Source organism: Sparus aurata, chromosome 13 (genome assembly GCF_900880675.1).
Source record: "Sparus aurata chromosome 13, fSpaAur1.1, whole genome shotgun sequence".
Taxonomy (NCBI): Eukaryota; Metazoa; Chordata; class Actinopteri; order Spariformes; family Sparidae; genus Sparus; species Sparus aurata.
The window spans coordinates 32,882,922-32,906,103 of NC_044199.1; the positions used below are offsets into that span (position 1 = coordinate 32,882,922).

The 23,182-nt window shown below is 40.7% G+C and overlaps 1 protein-coding gene across 1 annotated transcript; it reads left to right on the plus strand.

Annotated features, from left to right (window-relative positions):
• Positions 1–6: 6 nt before the first annotated feature.
• LOC115593674 (neuronal acetylcholine receptor subunit alpha-9-like) lies at positions 7–20,692 on the plus strand. Its single transcript, XM_030437267.1, has 6 exons — positions 7–150; positions 10,878–11,023; positions 11,107–11,261; positions 11,347–11,593; positions 11,680–11,965; positions 18,119–20,692. Exons 1-6 carry the CDS (start codon positions 93–95, stop codon positions 18,865–18,867), a joined length of 1,641 nt encoding a protein of 546 aa, XP_030293127.1. The 5' UTR covers positions 7–92; the 3' UTR covers positions 18,868–20,692.
• Positions 20,693–23,182: the final 2,490 nt, after the last annotated feature.

Consider the following 23,182-nt stretch of genomic DNA (forward strand, 5'->3'; position numbering starts at 1 on the left):
TCTCAGCTCGGCGGTCGGTCGGATGCTGGCTGATCTGTCACCACATTATTGTAATCGATTGATATTTACCGGATCGATACGATCAGAGCGAGATGAAGCCTCCCTGCAGAGGATCGATGGTGTATCTCCTGCTTCTCTTCTTCCTGCCAGGTGAGAAACATTCTCAGATCCACTTCTGCTACTTTTAAGGTTAAAAACCTGAGAACTTTGTCATGGATACAGGAGACTTTGTGTTAAATGAACAGAAACAGACTCAGGTGTGTTTCTCATGTTTCCTCCTGAATGAGAAGGAGCTCAGGTTTAAACTGGGAGATGACTGACAGCTGTCAGTGATGCAGCCTGAGGATTAAATCTATTGATCTGTGTTGTTTGAGGTCTGAACTGAGCTTCAGTGATGTGTCGCCTGTAGAAGTGAACCTCATGTTCATGTTCCACACCTGCTCAGCTCTCTGTCAGTATCTCAACTATCGTTTTCTGATTCTTAAAGATGAGACTTCATTTACAGTAGTTCATACATTCATACGCTGATGGTGGTGGCTGCCATGCAAGGTGTCGACCAGCACGTCAGGAGCAGTTTGGGGTTCAGTATCTTGCCCAAGGACACATTGACATGCAGACCAGGGGAATCAAACCAACGACCTTCCAGTACCAAAACTGTGACCTTCTACCCCGGAGCCACAGCCGAAACTGACCATCACACCTCCTGCAGTCCTGTCTGATGTCTTCAGACATCTTGTTTTGTCAGACTACATAACCGTCCTCAACAGGGACGCTAACGATTAATCACAGTTAAGAATTGAACCAATTAAAAATCTGTAGAATGTGACTGATTTTTTATCAGCATCCAGCAGTGCAGCAGTTATTAACAGAAACGTCAAATAAGGTTGGAAGAAGTTAGAGAAAACATTTCAGGATCTGTTTCTTAACTAAAAGTGGAAATTTGTTCAGTAGTTTGTGTTTAATCCTGCTGACAAACAAACAAACAGACTAACTGACTGTAAATTAGACACAACACCAAAATGTGTTAACTGATATCATGAGATGAGCACAAATACATCCAAAACTTCTCAACACAAATTAAAAACACTTGCTGATCAAATCTATTAAAAAAAAAAAAAAAAAAACGGGCAAAAATGTTATCAGGAACGTCATCCCACTAACAGAACATTAAAGTAATGTAACTTGATCACCTGTTACGTCCACAAACCTGTTACGTATGTTCAAAGCCAATATTTGTATCGAAGTGTCATATCAGGAGTGGAACCATCCCCGACTACAAACCAGGATGTTTTCAAACTCTAACTAAGTGGATTTTGTGCCGAAACCCAACCAGAGCATCAGCACAGACTTGTGACAATCAAGAAATGTAAAGTTGTAACTTAAAGAACGTTCAGTTTGAACTTATCTGGGTTGTTGAACTCCTGATTTTTCTTTTATTTACACGTCACACAGCTGTTAAAACATTTTTCATTTGAAAAAACACCAACGTAGTTCACAATTTAGTCATTATTCCCTGATAGTTGATTGTTAAGGCAGCTGAATGTCAATTAAAGTATTAGCTCAAAGGTCCTTCTTGTAAGAAAACTTAGATTTTGAGTCTCATTCCAGGCTCGCAAATGACTGATAGGATGGCGACTCGAGTTGGGACTGAGATCTAAAAATCTACTTTTCTCCAAAATAGGACCTTTAAAATCTGCATCTAAAGATTTTCAGTTTATCATCAGAAAAGCATAAAAATCTGCAGTTTAGAGGCTGAAATCAGAGAACGGTTCACGACTTTGCTCACACAGCTGCTATTTTCCTGTCAATCAACTAATTTCACTAAATCTGACCGACAGCTTTATCAGTGACCTTCACGTGTTGGTTCTCATTGAACAGTGAAGGGAACGGGGGCGGTCAGCATTCATTGTGCTGCTGAGTGATAAGGAGGACAAAAAAAAGAGTTTACAGTGGTGAAGAGGAGGTCAGGGACGAGGAGCAGATCTGAAACTTATGTGGTGGTTTAGAGGCCTGAGCCATAACATCGTGCTTTTATTGTGATGGGATGACCAGCCTGATAAATGATACCAACCATCTTTAAAATAGATTTTGTGAGTATATGCAGGTTTTTCAAATGTACGCACCTGATTTCTTTCATAAAGATCTCTGCAACATTCCCTGAGAATGTTAATGTTGAAAAACGCTCACAATGTTAAAGAAATTGAGAAAACACCCTTTGATCCGTTTCCTTATCTGGATCAGCACCAGAAGTTAATGGAGTCATTCTGGGCTGAGACTCATCCTCCATCCAAGTTTCATGGAAATCTGTTCAGTAATTTTTGTGTAATCCTGCCGACAAACAAACGAACACGGGTGAAAACAAAACCTCCACATTGAGTCAGACACATCACCGCCGTCTTCTCTGGAGCTGATGGTGGAAGAAACTAAGTAGTGAGACATCGTGCTTGTTTCATATCTATGTTGGATTTTGACAAAGTTTTGTTGTTCACTTTTTATATTTTTCACCTCAGTTTCTCTGACAAACTCAACACTGATAAATGACGTTCAAGCGCAGCAAAATCCTCAACTTTAACGCCATAGCTCGCACCAGAAAAGGGGCAAAGGTTAGTGTGTCCACCAAGGTCTTGTGTCTCTATCTAAGCTGGTTGAAGCTGGAGTTTAGAGTTATTAGATGCAGGAATAATTAAAGAAAAAAGCTGGATGTCAGAGATCCACATTTAGTTGAATGTGGCGGCTCGAGATAAAAAGAACTGGGGAGGTCAGGAGGAAAAACAACCGACCATGTTGTGTTTATATAGAATCGTAGCTAGAAAAATGCCTCTATGGACCATCGACTGTTGGTAATGTAGTGTGTGTGTGTGTGTGTGTGTGTGTGTGTGTGTGTGTGTGTGTGTGTGTGTGTGTGGGAAGAGGCACACTAAGCAGAGATAAGCGATGATGGTTGTGAGGATTAAAGCTGTCAATCACACAGTCCAGAGGAGAGGAAACCTCAGAGGTCAAACTGCAGATAATCCAAACACACTTCACATGGAAACAGACACACACATCTTCAGTGTACAATCCTGTCTGCTGTCGTAAAACAACACAAACAGTCTAAAAATCAAGGAGTTACTTGAATAGAGTCATAAAATCTGAGGAGCCACTGGTTCTGGAAGTGTGTCTAGATTCCCGAAACTCTATTTTTACAATTTCTTCAAGTTACTGAAGATAAACAAAAGCTCAGGACTCTCTTGGATGATGCAACGATTACATGATTGTGTTGTGGCTACAAGTTTGAATTATCTCAACTTTGTTTCTGGGAGATCATGTTCTGTCCATCAGTTGATGACTAAAGAAGCCAGTTAGAAGCACAAAGCAGCGCAGCAGGAACACATTCAGAACAACTGCTCCAAAACTGACCCAGGATCCAAAAGTGAGTTGATACAAACTGCAGATCTGTTTTTATTCTGATCGGCTTTTAATTGGGAGGTTTCTTGCCACAAATAGTGTCGATCGAGGACGTTACAGTAAATCTGGACACAGTGTTGGAGTTGGAGCCCCGTTCGTTCCTATGGAAGCTGCTCAACGGTGTTTGAAGCCAAAAGAGCTCGACCTCCTGCAGACGAACACACCGGGATCTTCTGTGTTGTGGGGACCATAGAGCAAGTGCAGTAAAGATGTCTGCTGACTGAGCCAGCTGACTTCTGGTTTAGCTAACTTGAATAGGGATAAATTAATTAAACTTGTGACTCTTCAAGACTTACAAATGTTATTGAACCAAATGGCTAAAATAATGACAGTCAACAAGTCATTTTGCAGGGGTTGTAACACTGAAAAAGAAATGTATTTGTTTGCAGCTGCTTCTTTCACAATGTAAGATCATAGTATTGTTGAGCCACAGTGCATCACGTCATGTTGTCATTACACAGTTTGGCCACTATGTCTTTAAAGCCTGGTGCTGTTCCTGTAGACTTGGTGTCGTGCCTCAAAAACTGGTTCCCATTTCAGATATGCACCTTGTTAAGTAATTGTTCGGGTGATTTAACAAGCCTGAGTCACTTTTACATAAAAGTCACCGTCTATGTCGGACCTGTAACGACTCAGGCCTGCAGTGAATGTGTCACATTAATCTGAGGAAAGCAGCAGCATGAGGTTCAACGCACAGAGATTAAACACTGCTCTCTTTTACTGGGAACGCAATAAAAGATTTTGCATTTAAATATCTTCTTTTATGCAAATGTGTTCAATACACCAGGAAACACTGAGAGTCAGCTGATTTGTCTGATACTAATCGCTCCATTAGAAAACCAACGAGAAGCCCAATAATCATACTGGTACACACACACACACACACACACACACACACACACACACACACACACACACACACACACAGCTCGGGTCATATTGACTTAACATGCCATCATCTGTTTTCTGCACTTAGCCTTGATGCACATGATTCAGGCCATCTGTCCACTTACAATGTATGGACTAACGTTACCATGACGATAGTGATGATGATGATGATGATGATGATGATGTGGTTCAAGATGAGCATGGTGAAGACAATGACGCTGATGAATATGCGCTGCATTGTGTGTGTGTGTGTGTGTGTGTGTGTGTGTGTGTGTGTGTGCTGCATTGGGTGTGTGTGTGTGTGTGTGTGTGTGTGTGTGTGTGTGCATGCCAGCTGGCCTGCTCCCAGAGCTGTTAGCTCCAACACTTTAACTCGTCAGGGAGTCGATGCTGTCTCACAAACTGCTGACTCGTCTGCTCAGCGGACTGTGAAGACATCTGAACAATGAACAGAGACAATAAGCTGCAGGTCGATCACGTCAGAGCTCACCTGATGGGACACGAGCTAAGAGTCAGTAGATCAGAGTGGACGGCAGTGTAAGAAGTCTGCAGAGCGCTTTCTTCATATAATACTGTTAGAGGGGAAACTTCTGAATTCAACATATATTTAAAGTACCAAAAGTAAAAGTACCCATGAAGCAGAGTGGCCCTTTTCTTTATCAGGGTCACGGAGCAGTTTCTAGTATGTGTTCAGGATGTTCTACTTGTCCTTTAGGTGGTTCTGGTGTTTGCTTGGACTGTCCTGGTCATTAAAGAGAGTCCAGTGGTCATTGTGGAAGTTGTAGAGGTCCATAAGGTGTTAAAGCAAGTGTAGTGTTTAAGAGGTTTACTTGTCATTTTGGAAGTTCTAGAGGCATGTTGGGTGGTTCTACCAGGGTTTTTGGAGGGTCTACATGTTACCGAGGAGGTTCTAGGGGTCATTGAGGAAGTCCAAGCATTTGTTAAGTGGTTCTGGTGGGTGTTTATAGGAGGCTCTTCTTGTTACTGAGGAGGCAAATGGGTCATTTAGGAAGTTATAGAGGTCTGCTTGGGGGTTTAAGGAGGTTCTACTTGTCATTGAGGAGGTTCTAGGGGTCAATGAGGAAGTTCAAGAGGTCCTCTCAGTGGTTCTAGTAGGTTGGTAGGAGGTTCTACTTTTTAATGACGAGTTGCTTTAGGGGTCATTGAGGAAGCTAGACGTCCTTAAGATGGTTCTAGTAGTTTGGGGCCTTCCGGGGGTCACTGAGGAGGTTTTACAGATAAGATTGGTGGTTCTAGTATTTGTTAAGGAGGTTTGCCCTGGTCTTGAGGAGGTTCTAGGGTCCGTTGGGGGGTTTTAGTAGGTGTTTAAGAGGTTCTAGGTGTCACTGGAGATGTTCTTAAGGGTCTGTTAGGTGGCCCAGTAGCTGTTTAGGTGGTTACACTAGTTATTGAGGAGGTTACATGGGTCACTACAGGTTCGTTGGGTGGTGCTAGTCAGTGGTTAAGAGTTTTAGTGGGAAGTTATCCTGTATTTGGTTCCTGTAGCCATTCAGATGATTCTAGTAGTCAGTAAGGACGTCTAAGGTTATATAGCTTATAGTCATTAAAGTGGTTCAAGCCAAGGGGACGTTTAAGACGTTCTTGATGTCATTGAGATGGTTTTAGGGGTCTGGTAGGTGATTCTACCAGCCTTCTTGTGGTTCTTTAGTATGTTGAATACATATGGGTGAATTTGTATCAGTATAATAGACAGCACTGTTCTTCATCATGAGGCTCCTTCACAAGGTTTTAGTTTTTACCGATTGTTCTAGGAGCATCTGAGGAGGTTCTTGATGCCACAAATAAAGTTCTAGAGCTACTTCAGATGGTTTCAGTTGATATTCAGGACGATCCAGTGGTCTCTGAGGTGGTCCTAGTGGCCCTAAAAAAGACATGCAAGGAGCTTAACAGTATGTTGAACACCTATGGGAGATTTCGGAGCGACAGTGCTCTCCATCAGAATCAGCAAAGCACCAAATAAGGGAATATCTTGTCAACGACTGGTGACCATCCACATTTGACAAGGAACACTGAAGCCGTTCTCAACACCTTAGTGAAGTACTTTATGTAGGGTTTAACTTCAATTTTTCACCAGTCTGTATATAAAATGTCAAATTTAATGGAAATCTGGCGAGTAGTTTTGGGATAACTTGTCCAGAATGAAGGTGTTGGACACAGAGACAGGCAGGCTGTTGTCAGTGAGGCCTCCAGACCGTCTGCGAGTGGAGCAAACACAACTGAAACATCATTGTTTTAAAACTATATGGTGTCCATCTGGTTAGTTTGAGGAGGTGACATGAAACTAAGATTTAAAACAGCCCCGATGCAGTACTTCCTCCTGCCAGCCTCTTTATCTGTTTCTCATAATGAGATATCCTGTTTTAATGCCTGTCTGAAGGATTCAGTGCTTCACTTCCATTTTTCCATTTTTGTACAAAGGATGTTAACAAACCAAACCTCCCTGTGTGTGTGTGTGTCTACAGACATGCTGGAATCTAATAATATATTATTTTCTTTTTATCTGAAGGTCCTTGAACTAGACCATGGTCTGGTGCGCTTCCTTTTTTGAGCAAGGCATGTTGTTTATTTTTATAGTTAATGTCTTTTGTGTGTGTGTGTGCGCGTGTGATTTATTTTCATCTTTAATGTCTTCTCTTGCAGTTATGTGTCTCTGTCCTTGTTTTTGTCGAGTGTTCAGAGCAGACAGAAGTGTTTCCTGTGGGTGACAGTTGGATCACTGTTGTTTTTCACACAGTCAAATATGGAGGAACAGAATATTTGTATATCTTTATATGACAGTTCTGCTAATTCAGTGCGAGAGACAGTCAGTCACTCCTGAGGCTGTCCTTTATGTTTTCCTTACACTTTATTAAATTATATCATAAGGTGATTGCATATATTGTCCAGCCACAGGCACAGAGGGGGGATGAGGGTTGTGTTTGCAGCAGAGGAATATTGATGCTGCTGCAGAAGTGGATGCAGAGTGGAAATGTGATAACAAGTTATCAGTAGTTGTTCTGCTTTGCATCTGCAATGCTGCTGCATCAGTGTTGTACTGCTGCCGACTACAGTTCTCCTCTACTGTAACTCCTACTGTTCACACTGTTATATGGTAGTGTATTCATATCTACAACAAATGCTCTCTATTGTGCTGTGCAACGATTCTACTCGATAACACAAAACTTGAATCTAATCTAATCTATGTCTCCATACTGTAAACGTATTGAAACCCCAACCCAGTCACCTGAATAAACGTTAGCTAAGCATGTATCTACAAAATCACAGATAGGTTCAAACTGAAGGTTTTTTATATGTTGCAACTTAACATTTGCTTAGGTTTCATTTTCTATTTATCTTTTGCCACAATGCTTTACTGAAGCTCTGGTTTAGGCACAATAACCACTTGGTTAGGGTTAAAAAAACATCATGGTTTGGGTTGAATACCTGTATCAGTCACATTGGTCACAGTTGGAGATGGTACAACTTCCTTATTGCTGTAATAGCACCATCTCAATCTCCTCCACCTTCTGCTGCGACAGATGACTAATAATCATATAATGTTAACTTAATATGTCAAGTTTAGTACAAATGTCAAGCTTGGATGTATCTGAGCTTTGCAGAAACATTAACTGCCAACGTTATATCCTGAAGACGTGGCCAGAAACCCTGATTACAAAACAACAGTTGTTTTTATTGTTTTTAAAAGATGAGACTGCAGATTGGGCTGCACTTTTCTTTCTGAATCAAAATAAGTCCAGAAGAGTCGTGAACAAACCTCTACATGACTGAATGCTGCCAATAAGATGACTCGAGAAAGACTGAACAAATACTTTTGGCTGTCTGACGAACATTTTTGTCTAGTATTCCTTCATCATGAATTTATTACGTCCAGCAATAAAAGAAATCACTTGAGCCATCAGAACCCAACCCTCCTCAAGGGGCAAGCAAACTAAAAGACTCACTATGAACTGATAACATGATTGAGGCAAAGATGACAAATAATACAACAGTGCCAGTACTCTGTTCAAAACAACATCTGTTTTGGGGATTAAGTTATTATTTAGTCCTGGAATATAATACTACCAGAACAAATATCCTCTTATTCACGTCAAAAAATAAACAAAAGGATTTATAAAGAACTACAGATTTTATTTAGGTTTTATTTGTATCTTCTGTCTTTTATTTCTTGTATGTTTCTCTTGTATGGACTTAATCCTGAAATAAAGAAAAAACATCTAACATTACCTAAACGGTGTATAAATCCCATAACACCAAACTAAAGCATGATTTCACAGAGCACTGCAGCATCCTCAGACTAACAATACTCTGAGGCAGACAGCAGGTCGTGGTTAGGAGGCGACAGCCAGAAACAAACTTTCACTGTGACCTTCCAGGATGTTTCTTTGGCGGCTGAACTTCATTCCACAGCTGTCTGAAGACCACCGACTGCCGCTGATCGCGAGGTCTTCAGATTGTATAAACAAGGCATTTCACTATTTACTTATATGGTTACAGGACTAAAGACACAGCTTTATCTGCTTTGACTTATAGCACGTTTATCTGATACGGACTTTGGAGCTGATGTCATTCTATCGTTCTTTATACGAAGGTTTCAGTCGATCTGTTTCCAGCGCTCCTCTGATCTGATGAGAGTTTTTATGGACGCTGATCCTCACCAGCAGCTTTCGTACTCATAGAGAACATTAAGCAAATCCAAACACTGCTCAATACTTCATGTGTGTTTGTGTTTGAACTGTCAGGGTGTTACTAGGGGTCGACATTAGGACGCCGAAGGTGTTTGGTTTATTGAGTTTAATGTGTGGGAAGTGATGTATCTTTGCCTCTGCATTTTATTAGTCTTTTTAAACTCTCATAGGTTCATGGACCTGTTCCTATACTTTAAAGATGTCACCATGTGGCTTTATTGCATTCTGGTCCTTTTAATTTTACTGTGTGTATTTATCTAGATTCATTTAGAGCCAGATCTGGTTTATGTGCCGTCTGAGGCTGCATTTGAAAGTTATTTTTTAGAGCCCAAATGCAAACTCCAAGCGACAAAGGTGAATCGAAACAACACTAATGGACGAAAGCAGGAACACTTGGAGAGAATGTAAGACTGGGAATCCAATATAGAAACACAGACAACCTGACAAAGACTTTAATACTGTGGGACTAATAGAGATGAGTAGTAATGAGCCCTTTAAGCTTGAAACCAGTTTATTCTCAGCATTTTTGCATTTCCAGTTCCCTCGTTTTAAGGTCAATGAAGAGAAATGGAAGAGAAATTTCACTGAAACATTGGATGGATCCACTCTTGCATCCTGTCCACCACCACCATCATTAGTCGTCACAGGATTTAAAGGATTTATCAGTGCTGCTGTTCGGCAGACGTTCTTTGATTAATATGCAAAATCTGAGGTGATTACCAGGTTAATTGAACTGGGAAATGATGTTTCCATGTGTGTGCGTTATGGTATCTGTGTGATTAGAGTGTTTCGGTGGGATGGACAGACTGCAAGATGGACTGCTGGAAATTTGAAACATTTAAGGATTAAAGAAAAATCACTGCAGAGAAGAAAGGACACCTCCAACCTCATAACATTCAATATAACCTGCGAGGATCAAAATAGACAATTATTATGATCATTTGCAAAGGACTGGCAAACTGGCAATCATCAAGTCTTTTGCTTGAATGTCTCCTTTTGAAGTAAATGTTGATTGCACAATGTGTCATAGAACAATAACAACATCTGTGTTTTCTGCTCCAGTCCAAAAAAAAAGGTGATCCCGTCGGGCTGGTGGCCTGGCACCATTTCTATCTGCTTTATACACTAAGAAATTAACATCAAGGGTTATACCTAGAACCAGCTATGAAGGTTCAACCCAGCAACCCCCTACAGACGTTCGACAGAGAAACCTTCTATGGAGTTGTTGTTCACCCAAAAACACTTTCTGGGACCTTTTCACCTTCTATGGATGCTAATAAAAACCCACTAAGGTGTTCTTTCGGGAACCCTTTTATATTTGATGGGTTTCATGTAGAACCCACCAAAAGTGATTTCCACTTTAAGAAAGCTAGTAAAGCAAGTGAATAAAGCAATAAGTTAATTATTTTATTATAAGCCACAAGTAATTTGGCTTTATCATTATTACTGTATAGAGTAGTCATATAGAAGCAAACCCTAGAGTCTGCAGTGTTCATTACAGCAACAATATAAATCTGTTAAGTACTATTCATTAAGCTATTGCCATAAGCTTACCAGAAGAAGAGTTAAAAATGTGAACGTTGTATTGTGGGTCGTGCTGGAGGGAAGGCCAAGGAGTCATAACAGTCTCAAGGGTTATTCCTCCGAGAAGCAGGACTGGCAGCAGGAGATTTAATAGAAATCTAACAAGTAGTTGTTGATGTATCTGCTCTGGATACAAAGGTGACCAAACTTGTCATCTTCATGTCCTGCTGCTTGAGTCTAAAAAATCCAAAGTACGTTTAACTAACTATCTGGATCAATAAAGTGGTCTCTCCCTCTCTTTCTGTTCCCCAGTTTGTTTGGCAGCTCATGGTCGTTACGCTCAGAAGCTGATGACAGACTTGTTCACTAACTACACCAATGCTTTGCGACCGGTGGAAGATACTGACCACATCATCAACGTCACTCTGCAGATCACCCTCTCCCAGATCATCGACATGGTAATGATACCATAACTGCTGATTCCGATGTTCACTGTCTTTGTTTTCATGCCTGTGCTGATGTATATTTGTCCTCTCACCAGGATGAGCGGAACCAGATCCTGACTACCTACCTGTGGGTCCGACAGGTATGGATGGACGCTTACCTCACCTGGAAGACGGAGGACTATGATGGTCTTGACACCATCCGCATACCAAGCAGCTTAGTTTGGAGACCTGATATCGTCTTGTATAACAGGTATGTTTGCCCTTTGTTGGCTGATTTATCTGATCCTTTGCTCCTACCTGTGTTCACACAGTTTCCTCCACTTTCGCCACCACAGTGCAGACGATGAGTTCTCCAGCTCAATGGAAACCAATGTAGTTCTTCGTAACGATGGTCAGGTCATGTGGGACCAACCTGCCATCACCAAAAGCTCCTGCTCTGTGGATGTGGCCTTCTTCCCCTTTGATGTGCAGGAGTGTCATCTAACCTTTGGCTCCTGGACTCACAATGGTAACCAGATGGACTTAATCAATGCCTTGGACAGCGCTGACCTGGCTGACTTTGTCCCCAATGTGGAGTGGGAGGTAAACATTTATCTTAAATGTGTTCACGAAAAAGCTCCATTCTTGGATATAATCCTTTTACAAAATGTAATTCTTTTTCTTACCAGGTTCTGGGAATGCCAGCCAAGAAGAATGTCATCCTGTATGGCTGCTGTTCAGATCCGTACCCAGACATCACATTCACCCTCCACCTGAAGAGACGGGCCTCCTTCTATATCTTCAACCTCCTCATCCCCTGCATGATGATCTCCTTTCTGGCTCCCCTGGGATTCTATCTGCCGGCTGACTCGGGTGAAAAGGTTTCTCTGGGTGTCACGGTGCTACTGGCCCTCACTGTGTTTCAGCTGCTGGTGGCTGAGAGCATGCCGCCCTCCGAGAGTGTCCCGTTGATAGGTAAGAAGACTGAGGACTCTCTTACCCCTTTTTGACCACATTAAATGAAGTGCTGGTTCTGGGCTGGTGCAAGTGCTGGTTCAAAGTTGGTTCAACATGAGACCTTTTAAATAAACAGCTTTCTTTTCCACGGGCATGAGAGTCACTGTAGCATCACATATCTGGTGTGTTCCTGAGCAATTTTGTGGTGTCTCAGGGAGCATTGTCCTGCTGTGTGGGCCACTGCCATCGAGGAGTGCCGTCTCCATGAGGGGATGTACGTTGTCCACAACAATGTTTGGATGGGTGGTGTGTGTCAATCGGCATCCATATGAATTGCAGGTCCAAGGTTTCTCAGCAGAACATTGCATTGTAATGATTTTTAGGTAATTCATATCACCTGGTTTTAATGTTGTGGCTGATTGGTGTAGATTTTTCTAAACCAGTCAACAAATGGCAAATTGTACTGTTACCAAGACACTAATTTGAAGCCTGAGAGGCAAAGCCAGGAGTGTGCTCAATAAACAGTTGGCAGCACATGTGATTGTATCATGGGAATGTTATTTGTGAACTGTCCTGCATCCAGTCAAACTGGTGCAACTGCTTCTTTTTGCTCAGCATGTTCTTACTCAAAGGTTAATATTGGATCCAAAGCAGAACATGTTGTTTGAAATAGAAAGACTCAATTTTCAATGAATGTTTAGCATACACATTCAAAGCACTCGAACAATAGGTTATTAACATGACAGTTACAGTGTACTAGGCTTGTTGAGGGAGTGTGGTGGCCTATTGACAACATTCTTGCATATCTTGGCCTGACCTGTATTGCAGTTTTATGAGCTGTTTAGAATACAAGTGCAAAAGAAAAAACAACCAAGCAAGCAAAGAATTAAAGTCAAGTAACCCAGGATGCATGCATACAGCGTCCAGAAGGAATTCACTTTGTGAACATGTGTGTCACCAAAGTCATGCCCAAACCAGAAATGCAGCAAAACATTACAAAGCAAGCTTGGAAGTCGGAGGAGGTTCAACATCACAATTAGAAAGTAAATCTTTGTTGGAGATACAGCAGAGCTGCTATCGAGATGATCATCAGATTTCTGAAGAAAGACTTGACTGACTTAATCAGACCCTCTTAACAACACAGCAGAGTCCCTGCCAAACACTGGTGAGTACAACCAGTAATATTACCATATCTCAGCATCAAGACAAACTCTACTGAAACAGGAAGTTCCAGCACTCACTTGCTGCTTGAGACTTGTCAAAGGCAAATTTTATTCAAGCTCAGAATCCTCACAATAAAATGTCTTTCTTCATACTGAGTAATGAAAATTTAATAATTCTAAATATATGACAATTCAATTTTGCTTTTTGACATTTATCAGCATACAGATATGGCTGCTGCCAGCTGTCTGCTGACTGAAGATCAGTTTCTGTGCTCCATCTGTCTGGATGTGTTCACTGATCCAGTTGCGACACCTTGTGGACACTATTACTGCAAAAGCTGCACCACTAGACACTTGGATATTAATGTCCCTTGCCAGTGCCCTGTGTGTAAAGAGGTATTCTACGCAAGACCTGAGCTGCGGGTCAATACTTTCATTTCTCAGATGGTTGCTCAGTTCAGAAAGTCCAGATGTGTGTCTACATGCTCTGCACTATTTCAGACCACAAGTTACATGACGTTGTTCCTCTGAAAAAAGAATATGAAGACAAAAAGGCCGAGCTGGGAAACACAGATGCGGAAATTCAGAAAATTATCCAAAAGATACAAATAAAGATTCAGGAGATCCGACGCTCAAAGGAGTGCAGTAATGAAGCAGCATATACAGAGAAAGCAGATGGTGTTCGCGTCTTCCCAACCCTGAAGGAGATTGTTGAGAGGGGCCTTACTGATTTCATTGAGATGATCGAGGAGAAGCAGAGACCAACAGAGAAACAGGCTGACAGCATCATCATCGAGCTAGAACAGGAAATCTCTATGCTGATGAAAAGAAGTGGTGAGCGGGAGCAGCTCTCACACTCTGAAGACCACCTCCACTTCATCCAAAGCTTCCCATCCCTGAATGCTGTTCCACCCACCAAGGACTGGACAGAAGCCAACATCTGCCAACCTACACATGAGGGGACTGTGGTGAGAGCCGTGGATCAGCTGAAGGAGACGCTCAGTACAGAGATAAACAACGTCTTTGAGCAGGAGCTGAAGAGGGTCCAACAGTATTCTGTTGATGTGACACTCGATCCTGATACAGCAAACCCCTGGTTCCTCCTGTCCGATGATGGAAAACAAGTGAACTGTGGTGATGTTAACAAGAGTCTCCCAGACAATCCAAAGAGATTTTCCTATTATGCTAGTGTCTTGGGAAGGCAGCCTTTCACTTCAGGGAGATTGTACTAGGAGGTTCAGGTTAAAGGGAAGACTAAGTGGGACTTAGGAGTGACCAGAGAGTCGATCGACTGGAAGGGAAAACTCACACCAAACCCTCAGAGAGGTTACTGGACGATATCTCTGAGGAATGAAAATGAGTAAGCTCTTGCTGATCCTAGTGTCCATCTGTCTCTGAAGTCAAAGCCAGAGAAGGTGGGAGTGTATGTGGATTATGAGGGACGTCTGGTCTCCTTCCATGATGTTGATACTGGAGCTCTTATCTACTCCTTCACTGGCTGTTCCTTCAACGAGAAGCTCTACCCATTCTTCAATCCCTGTAATAATGATGGTGGTAAAAACTCTGCCCCTCTGGTCATCTGTTCTCTCAATAACGTCAAGTTTAATGTGATGCAGATATACTCAAGAATTCCAAAATTTGAAAAGAATCTCATAAGAAATCAAGACCATCAGTAAACTTCTCTCTTCTGATCCAAGTGTGCAGAATGGTGTGTTAATCAGTTACTATCATGACATAAAGTGGGCTGAAGTACAACAAGGGCCCCATTTGGACTTGAACAGTGGAAATACATCTCAAACCCGTCCTACCACCAAATGTTAGGCTACAAACAGATGACATCATGGTCACATGACTTAAACGTCTCCACAGCTAAGAGTCTTACTGCACAATTACTACACAGGTTTTCTATAAACTGATCAATGTACAAGTTGTAAAGTCAGAGTTAGAACAGTGTGTAACTAAAGTGGCCTGTAAAGACAGACTAGTGAGTAGATGAGTCTCCGTGTTCACTGTGATGATGTTTAATGTCCCCGACAACCTCTGTAGTCTCGTTCAGCCACTCGTTAGCAACCGCTAACTGTTTTTAACACATGAAGGAGCTTTATAATTAAATGGTGGGACGTTTAATGATGGATTTTATGTTGGAGAACAAAAATAAATATCTTCACCCTGTGGTAACGACTCACTTTGAACCAGAAGAGGAAAAAAGAGAACTCGTTTCCAGGCTTTAGGATTCATTAAGACAAATTGGACCTTTTCAATATATAATAAGAATAAAGCTGTTATCATAACACATCCACACTCTTAAGAAGGTCAAAAGGGCCTGACAACACCACACTTGACACACATATTAGATTTAAAAGACTTAAGCGGTCTTAGTTGCGTTTGGTGTTAATGAACCTACAACTAACTCACCTTGTGTTGTAGCAGCAGCTCAAAGTTAATATGTTGAATTTCTTTCTACTGTGGTGTAAAAGTTTCAAGCATTCTGATGCTAACTATTCAGTACAGTTATACAGACAACTGGTGCAGTTTCAACATGATTGTTCACAAGATTCAAATAAGTAACTGAGTAAAAGCTTTTTCTGACGGTACAGTGAAGTCAACACTTCAGACAGACGGGTGTTTGTGGAGTATTCTTTACTGTTAAACTCTTCCCATATCTCACTCCTGATCTTGGTTAAGAGGGTATAAAATGATCATCTCACTTGTCAATCGCACTGATTAGAATAATGACGAATCAATTTTGAAACGATTTATTGTTGTTTAATGTAATAAATGTACACTGTATTGGTTCCTGTTTTCTTTTTCTGATTCATGTGTTTTCTGTCTTTATTAGATCACACACAAGTTTGACCATATGGATGTTTTGTAATGTAGTTTTGATCCAAATTGACAGATTGTAGCTTTTTTTTTTTTTATTACAGAAGAGCATTTACAAAATAAGAAAGACCAGATTCATCATTTATGAAATGTGCATTTTGACGGTTATGGTAACTTATTGTGTAAACGAAAAAACTATGTCAGTTGCGGATGCTTATTTTGTTTAGTAATAAAACAGGTTTGAACAGTTGTTGCCGTTTGTTAATCATGTGATGTCATGAACAAAAAAACACCAAACAAGATTGTGGAAATACGTGTTTTAAACTCTGAAGGGATACAAGATGAAAACATTGACCCAAAAGGCAGATAAAGAAGTGGGAGAATAACTGATAGAAGACAAAGAAAAAACAATGCAGGGTATTAGCGAAAATTAAATAGTTGTAATAACGACATTATTCTGGTTTTGATGCTCAAAGATCGTCTCCAGACATGTTTTAAGACTCCGCATTGATTAATAATTTGTCGGATGAGGTTTTCTTCCACAAACTCCTTCTCCCTCATTGAAAAATGCAGAAGTTGAGAATGTGCAAATGTTTTAACATCTGAGACTCAAACACCAAATCACCCATCAAATATAATGAACACATTAAAATAATATCCTACAAAAAGTGTTTTCGGGAAATATTAAAAGTAATATCCTACTGCATCTTTTAAATTTCCCTCCTCATTTTACGGTCCTCATATCAGAGGAGAGCACCAGAGGAACAGTAATGAATTTTAAATGAAAGTTAAATGAGCTGAGACACAGTTTACTGTTGTACAGGAGAAGAAAGTTGCAAGGCAAGCAGATCTGCAGCTGCTCACAAACAAAGTGAGCAGACGTTAAAGTATTTTGGTGAGCAGCTTCAGGTCTGGCAGTAAACACCCTGTTGATGTTTGCTGCTAACAGTATTGTAATGAACAAGAGGCCAACAGGTCAATAAAGCCTGGCTCACAAATCAATGATTCTCAGCCAACAGAGCAGCAATTCAACCTGCGAGTCTCAATGTTGCTAATAAGAGTTGTTCATTGAATCCTTTCTGTGTGACTGTCTGAGCAGTTTCTCACTCGAGAGGTAGAAAACCTCCAACAACAAAGTCTTAGTTTAACTTTACATTATATCCAAAGTTAAATATACTTGGAAGATCAAGCTTAAAGCTGATATATATTTTGTTCTGTATAAAAAAATAGATTTTTAGCCTGTCCTGCTCTGCTGTCAATACTTGAGGTAAACACACAACAACGTCTTGTGTTGCCTTCAAGTTTAAACAACATTTTTAACATGTGGAAGTTGAGTACATGATATGTATGTTTGTCATTTGATAAAACAAAATAGAAATCCTCTTTTAGTTTTTAAAAATCATATTTAGGAACAATAAAATTGTAGACAACAGTGGGAGCCTCTATCAAAACTTCTGAACTCTTCTTGTAAACTAAGACTGTGTTTATAATTAGTCAGTGATTCATTAGTTTGTTTTACCACCTGTCCTCAAACCACAAAACCAAGTTAGTCTTTCTCTGCTTATAGAGGATGGAGGGGGTGACGACAGGCTAACCCTTCAAATCGCCTCCTGCTTACGAGCACATCATTTGCATTGCTTATTTAGATTTGAACCTTTATTCACGTTTCTTGATATTCAATCTCTTGTACGAATAATGACTTAGTGTACAACCATGATCTCCAAAGGAGGTGGAACGCTCTTTTATATATATATTTTGTGTTTTACCTCATCAACTTTATCGATTTTTTTTTTTATTTGATTTGAATATCTGCATATTCTGAATTTGGTGCCAACAACACCCTCCAAAAAAATTGGGACAGGAACGACAAAAGATGCGAAAGTTGTTGAAAGCCCCAGAAACTGTTTGGATCATGGAACAGGTTAATGGATCCATTGGTATCAGGTGATTGAATCATGATTGGGTATGAAAGGTTCAGTCGTTCACAAGCTAGGATGGGGTGAGGTTTCACAAAACTAGTGTCTAGTGTCAACTTTATTGAATCAGGGTTGTATCATCGCTATAGTGATGACCACTTACAGACTGTCACTGTTCAGCACCTCAGTGACAGACAAGTGCACTCAGATTTATTCTTTGAGACGATAAACTGTACACGTGAGTGATATTTGATTTCCTTCTCCAACAGGAAAGTACTACATTGCGACGATGACGATGGTCACTGCATCGACAGCTCTCACCATCTTCATCATGAACATCCACCACTGCGGTCCCGAGGCTCGGCCCGTCCCACAGTGGGCCGAGCGCTTCATCCTCAACTACCTCGCCCGCATCTGTTTCGTGTACGAGGTGGGTGAGAACTGCCTCAATGGGTCCTCATCCAGGAGACAACCTCTGTCTCAGGAGGAGTCTGAAGCCCCATCAGCCAATGGAGGCGACACCAAAGGAACAAATTGGGACGTGAATGGACAGGCGTGGGGAGGGAAGGTGGAGGAGGATGGAGCTGGGAAATCTCTGAAGGGGGGTCAGGATTCGACCGTCCAGACCGACTGGAAAGAGGATCTGTTTGTGACCATCGACCACTCAGAGGAGAAAGGAGCTGTTGGTGGACACGAGGTGGAGCAGGAGGAGTCAAGAAGTGCCTGTGGAGGAGGAGAGGAGCATGTCGAGGAGAAGAAAGGTGTAGGAGGTGAAGAGGGAGGTGGAGTCAGGGGGCACAGGAGGGAGATCTGGGTGAAAACCCAGTGTGTGTGCCAGCACCAGGGACTGCGCAGGAACATTGAGTACATTGCCAACTCATACCAGGACCAGCGAGCCACGCAGCTGCGCATCGGGGAGTGGAGGAAGGTCGCCAAGGTGATGGATCGCTTCTTCATGTGGCTCTTCTTCATCATGGTCTTCCTCATGAGCATCCTCATCCTCGGAAAAGCCATCTGATGGAGGTCCGACTTCGAAGGATCACATAAGCGAGCAGGTGTTACGATAAAATAATTAGTTTAACCATTAAAATCACTCGTCATGTTGTTGAAACAAGTGAACACAGAGGGTTTCGTTCACTAGGGATTTAGATGGAGATGGGTTTTAAGGCTAAATTCACCATTTTTAGGAATTGAAAATGTAAATGTGAGTCTGAAGAGGTTCGACCACACAGAGGGAGACAGAGACACAGACAGGTGGAGTCATCAGAGTTTGTGATGGTTAAATAATCAAGAAAAGGTATCTGAGATGATCTCAGCATCTCAAAATAACATAATGACTCGTGTTGCATTTAAACATTTAGTGCACAGCTGCATCGGACATCTTATTCAAACATCACATGCAACATCTGCCAAAGATTCCTTGTGTTAAATATAAAGACATGAACAAATTTGACTCTATAAAAAGGAATTTCTGTGACATTACCACAGTAAAGTATGGAGGCCATGGGTCGGACATATTGTTTCTTCAGTTTTCCCGCAAAAACGGTTGAATTTATTTGTTTTCTTGAGATCACAAGTTATTTATGTCATTATCATGAGAGTTAACGAGATCATTTACATTTTAGATTTACATTTAGGGCATTTATCAGAAGCTCATTAATACACTGATGGCAGTGGCTGCCGTGCAAGGTCCCGACCAGCACGCCATTTTGTCAAGATCTCCAGATAATAAGCTTTGTTTTCCCCTGATTAATTCAAAATCACAAGAAATTAAGACTGATGAACACGAGTTCTGAGGGAATAAATAGTCGAATTGTCATTAAATCATCAGCATCACGATCGGAAACAAAGTCGTTATCTGGAGATCTCGACAATTTTATATTGGCGTTACGCTGACCTCCATCTGTTTGTGATGATCAACAATATAAAAACATGTTTACTAATATAAAGCCAACACACACACACACGCAGACACCTGTCAGTGTCAAAGTTTTTAAGACATTATGTTTCTCACAATTTTCTATAATAATATATTTTGAGTGTTATTTTTGTTACAACCAGAATGCATGCAGGATGTTTTTGATTAACAATCACACTTTCATTAATGATCAAATAATTGAATCTGCGACTGAAAGTTTTTTTTTCATTTATCATTGTATCTTTTAGTGCAGTAAAGAAAACACACTTAAACACACTTTTGACAGGACTTCAACTATAATATCTGTGTGAATGAAATAAGTGTTACATTCAAAAGCCAAGAATGAAACTGAAAGTGTTCAAAATTGGATTAACACTGTAATTTAAAAAGTTCTGTGCAGCAGCCGAGCAGATCATCTGTCACAGCTTCATGATGATTCAGAGAGAATCAGTTTATCATCACAGATGAGTTCCCTTCATCACGACGACACGCTGCATGACAGAGCCATTAAAAACTGTAACTGTTAGTATGATGAATGAGTGATAATCATGGTGATGACGTCATGTTGAACTGAGCGAAATTATTTCACAAGACTGAATATGTGTAAAATGCTGTCAAAAAATAAGAAACAATATTTATTTTACAGTACGTACATATCCTGGTCACAATTATCCAATAATCCAATTTAAGGTAAACCAGAAAAAGTATTTGCCTGATATGTAATGAAATGAAACTTTACACATCTGAAGTGACTCAGTCTGCTGTCCATCTTAACAATGTAAAAACAAGAGATGCCAAATCACGATCACTGTAGCTGCCTGTTATATATTCTGTCTGTGTGGTGTTCAACATTTGTCAATAAACATATTTACATACGACACATTGTTAATGACATGAACACATTAAAGACTTCTTATTAAAACTACTTTGTTTACTGAGGTTTGTAGAGACTCTCTTCTCGAAATGATAATGCACAAATGTCATTTGGTAACGAGGAACTTTCAGTGTTTGTTGTTTCTGGCGCCCCCTTTGGACTAAACAGTACGACACCAGCGCCTGCTGTTGTAAAGTTCTTTGCTAGGAAGTGAAAGGAAAGTTTTGGAAGCGAGTGACAGAGAGGCGGCAGGACGGATCACAGTGATGTTATGTATTTATATGTGATTTTATATGTGATATATGTGATCGGGCCTGAACACAGACATTAATAATAACTATATAAAGCAGCAGTCTGTTCACTGATGGTCTCGTTTGCTGTCACAGGTCGTTTATAATCATCAGAGGAATCACAAGACTGATTTATTATACAGTTAAAAGTTCCTCGTAGTCACTCTAAGTAATCTAGTCTACAACCTGACGATGTATGACATCTTTCTTGTTTGGTTTGAACAGAATGCAGACAAAGGGAAAGGATTGGGGAAACTCAAAGTCATTACATTCCCAGTCAAGTTTACCGTTGTCGTGCACTGATGTCATTTTGGACGATAGGGTTTGTTGTTGTGCAGATAAAAAGTGTAAAACAGTCACAGTCCAGCAGAGTAAGTTGATGGTGCCTGTTGGCAGTCAGGCTGGAAATCTGAGTTACTCTGATGTTGTTCAAAATCCTTTATTATGAAATGAATACACTGAAGTCTTCATCAGGGTAAGTTTACTGTTAAACTGTCAGATATCCTCCAATATGTAACCCAGAGATCCCAAATTGATCTGAGGAGATATTATTTATCCCTTTGAAGCTGAAATCTTCACTGGAGCTGCTGAGTTAAAGGCGCATACCGTCTGAAAAGTCTCTCAATAACATCTTTTACAGTGGCTCTCATGTCTTCTGCAGACTGTGATCACAGCAGACGAGCTGTATGGAGACACCTGATGTTTATATCAAGTCTCCAGCTGCTTCAGTTGTTTAGCGTAATGCTGTAACTCTGTTTTACTGTGAAGCTCCAGAATTTTTTTGTGTACTACGGCCAGGACTCCCTTTTCTATTTCACATTCGATCACTCTTGCTCTAAACCCGGCCTTCATAGTGATCTGAAATGCAGAGCTGTAAGGTGACTGCTCTGGTACAGTGATGGCTACAGACTCTCTCTATCACCACACACTCGTATTTTGAGTGTATTTAATTTGCCAAGAGAGACACATACATTTGAGTTTTTTCACATTTTCTATAGATATCATGATAAAATAACTGTGTGGTGACAATCTGATATTGTGAAAGTTCTAGTTGTGTTACTATCACACAGATACACATCTATCCACAGATCAACAACGAAACACACCTGGAAAAATACTCAAAACGGCCTCTGTGGTAGTTCCTGATACTAAAGACACACACCATCACTTATCATCAATACATTGTGTTAGTGTTGTTTGAGTGTTCATGCTGATGTTTCCTCACTGCAGCAGCCAACACTGAGCAGCAGGTGGAGATAAACAGCTGTGAAATGAATCGTGACCATCAGCTTCACTGCAGTCACAGTCTGAACCAACACATTCCCTTCAACATCATCAGTCCTAATAGTTACTGTGATTGTTTTGATGTGTTCATGTTTAAAGGAGCAGTCTGTAGTTTCAAGGTAGAAATGTTGATGTGCAGAGAAGTTTTTACTGACTGATTATTTTAAAGCCCAAACAAACTAAATTGAATGATTGAAACAAACTGACCTTAAAGGACAACACAATTTATTCTGTTTTACTTAGTTTAAATGTGGCGGACCCTGCCACCTTTCTAGCTTCAAAGTGTTTTCTGGGACCTTATTTTCTTCTGAGAACAGCCTGTTTATTCACAAGCAAAAAGTTTGTATCATTACTTCATTAATATTGTTAATATTAAAATTCTGAGTTTGAATTTTTTCTCCGAAACAACATAGTGCTCCTTTAATGTAATTTATTATGTCACCAAATGTTAAAGCTAGAGTCCAAGACGTTATTATACACCGATCAGCCACAACATTAAAACCACAAAACCATAAATGTAAATGTTATCTTTGATTTCAGATCAACATCTAGATTACTTTTTTATTCTGTATTTTGTTCACACTGAAACATGACAGACAGCAGAGGGGACAGAGGGGGAAGTGTGAGTGGCAGTCTTTTGCAAGCTTCTGCATTTAGCAGTTGTGTTTGAAAATTGACAGCACTGCAGCTCAACACCAGCATAAAAAGTTGGCTTGATAACTGGTTGTTCAGTGGTACATGACCTCCCAGCTACATGGCTCTGGGTCCTCAGGCCTCTCTGACAGGAGTTCACATGTTTTCCCCCGACATGCAGCCGACGTGAAGCCGTTAGCCAACAACACAGTGATGACAAACAGGTTCATTCAGCTGTGTTGCTGTTTTGAAAAAAAACAAGCAGAGACTAACACAGCTTCTGCCTCTGAATGTGTGACAATACTTGAGCTATAAATGTGATCATCACTGATCG

Excerpts from the sequence above, each read along its gene's own strand:
- LOC115593674 (XM_030437267.1), top strand. The coding sequence starts at position 93 with ATGAAGCCTCCCTGCAGAGGATCGATGGTGTATCTCCTGCTTCTCTTC. Across the intron at positions 151-10,877 it reads GCTTCTCTTCTTCCTGCCAG|TTTGTTTGGCAGCTCATGGT; the intron begins GTGAGAAACATT and ends TCTGTTCCCCAG. Across the intron at positions 11,966-18,118 it reads CGAGAGTGTCCCGTTGATAG|GAAAGTACTACATTGCGACG; the intron begins GTAAGAAGACTG and ends CTTCTCCAACAG.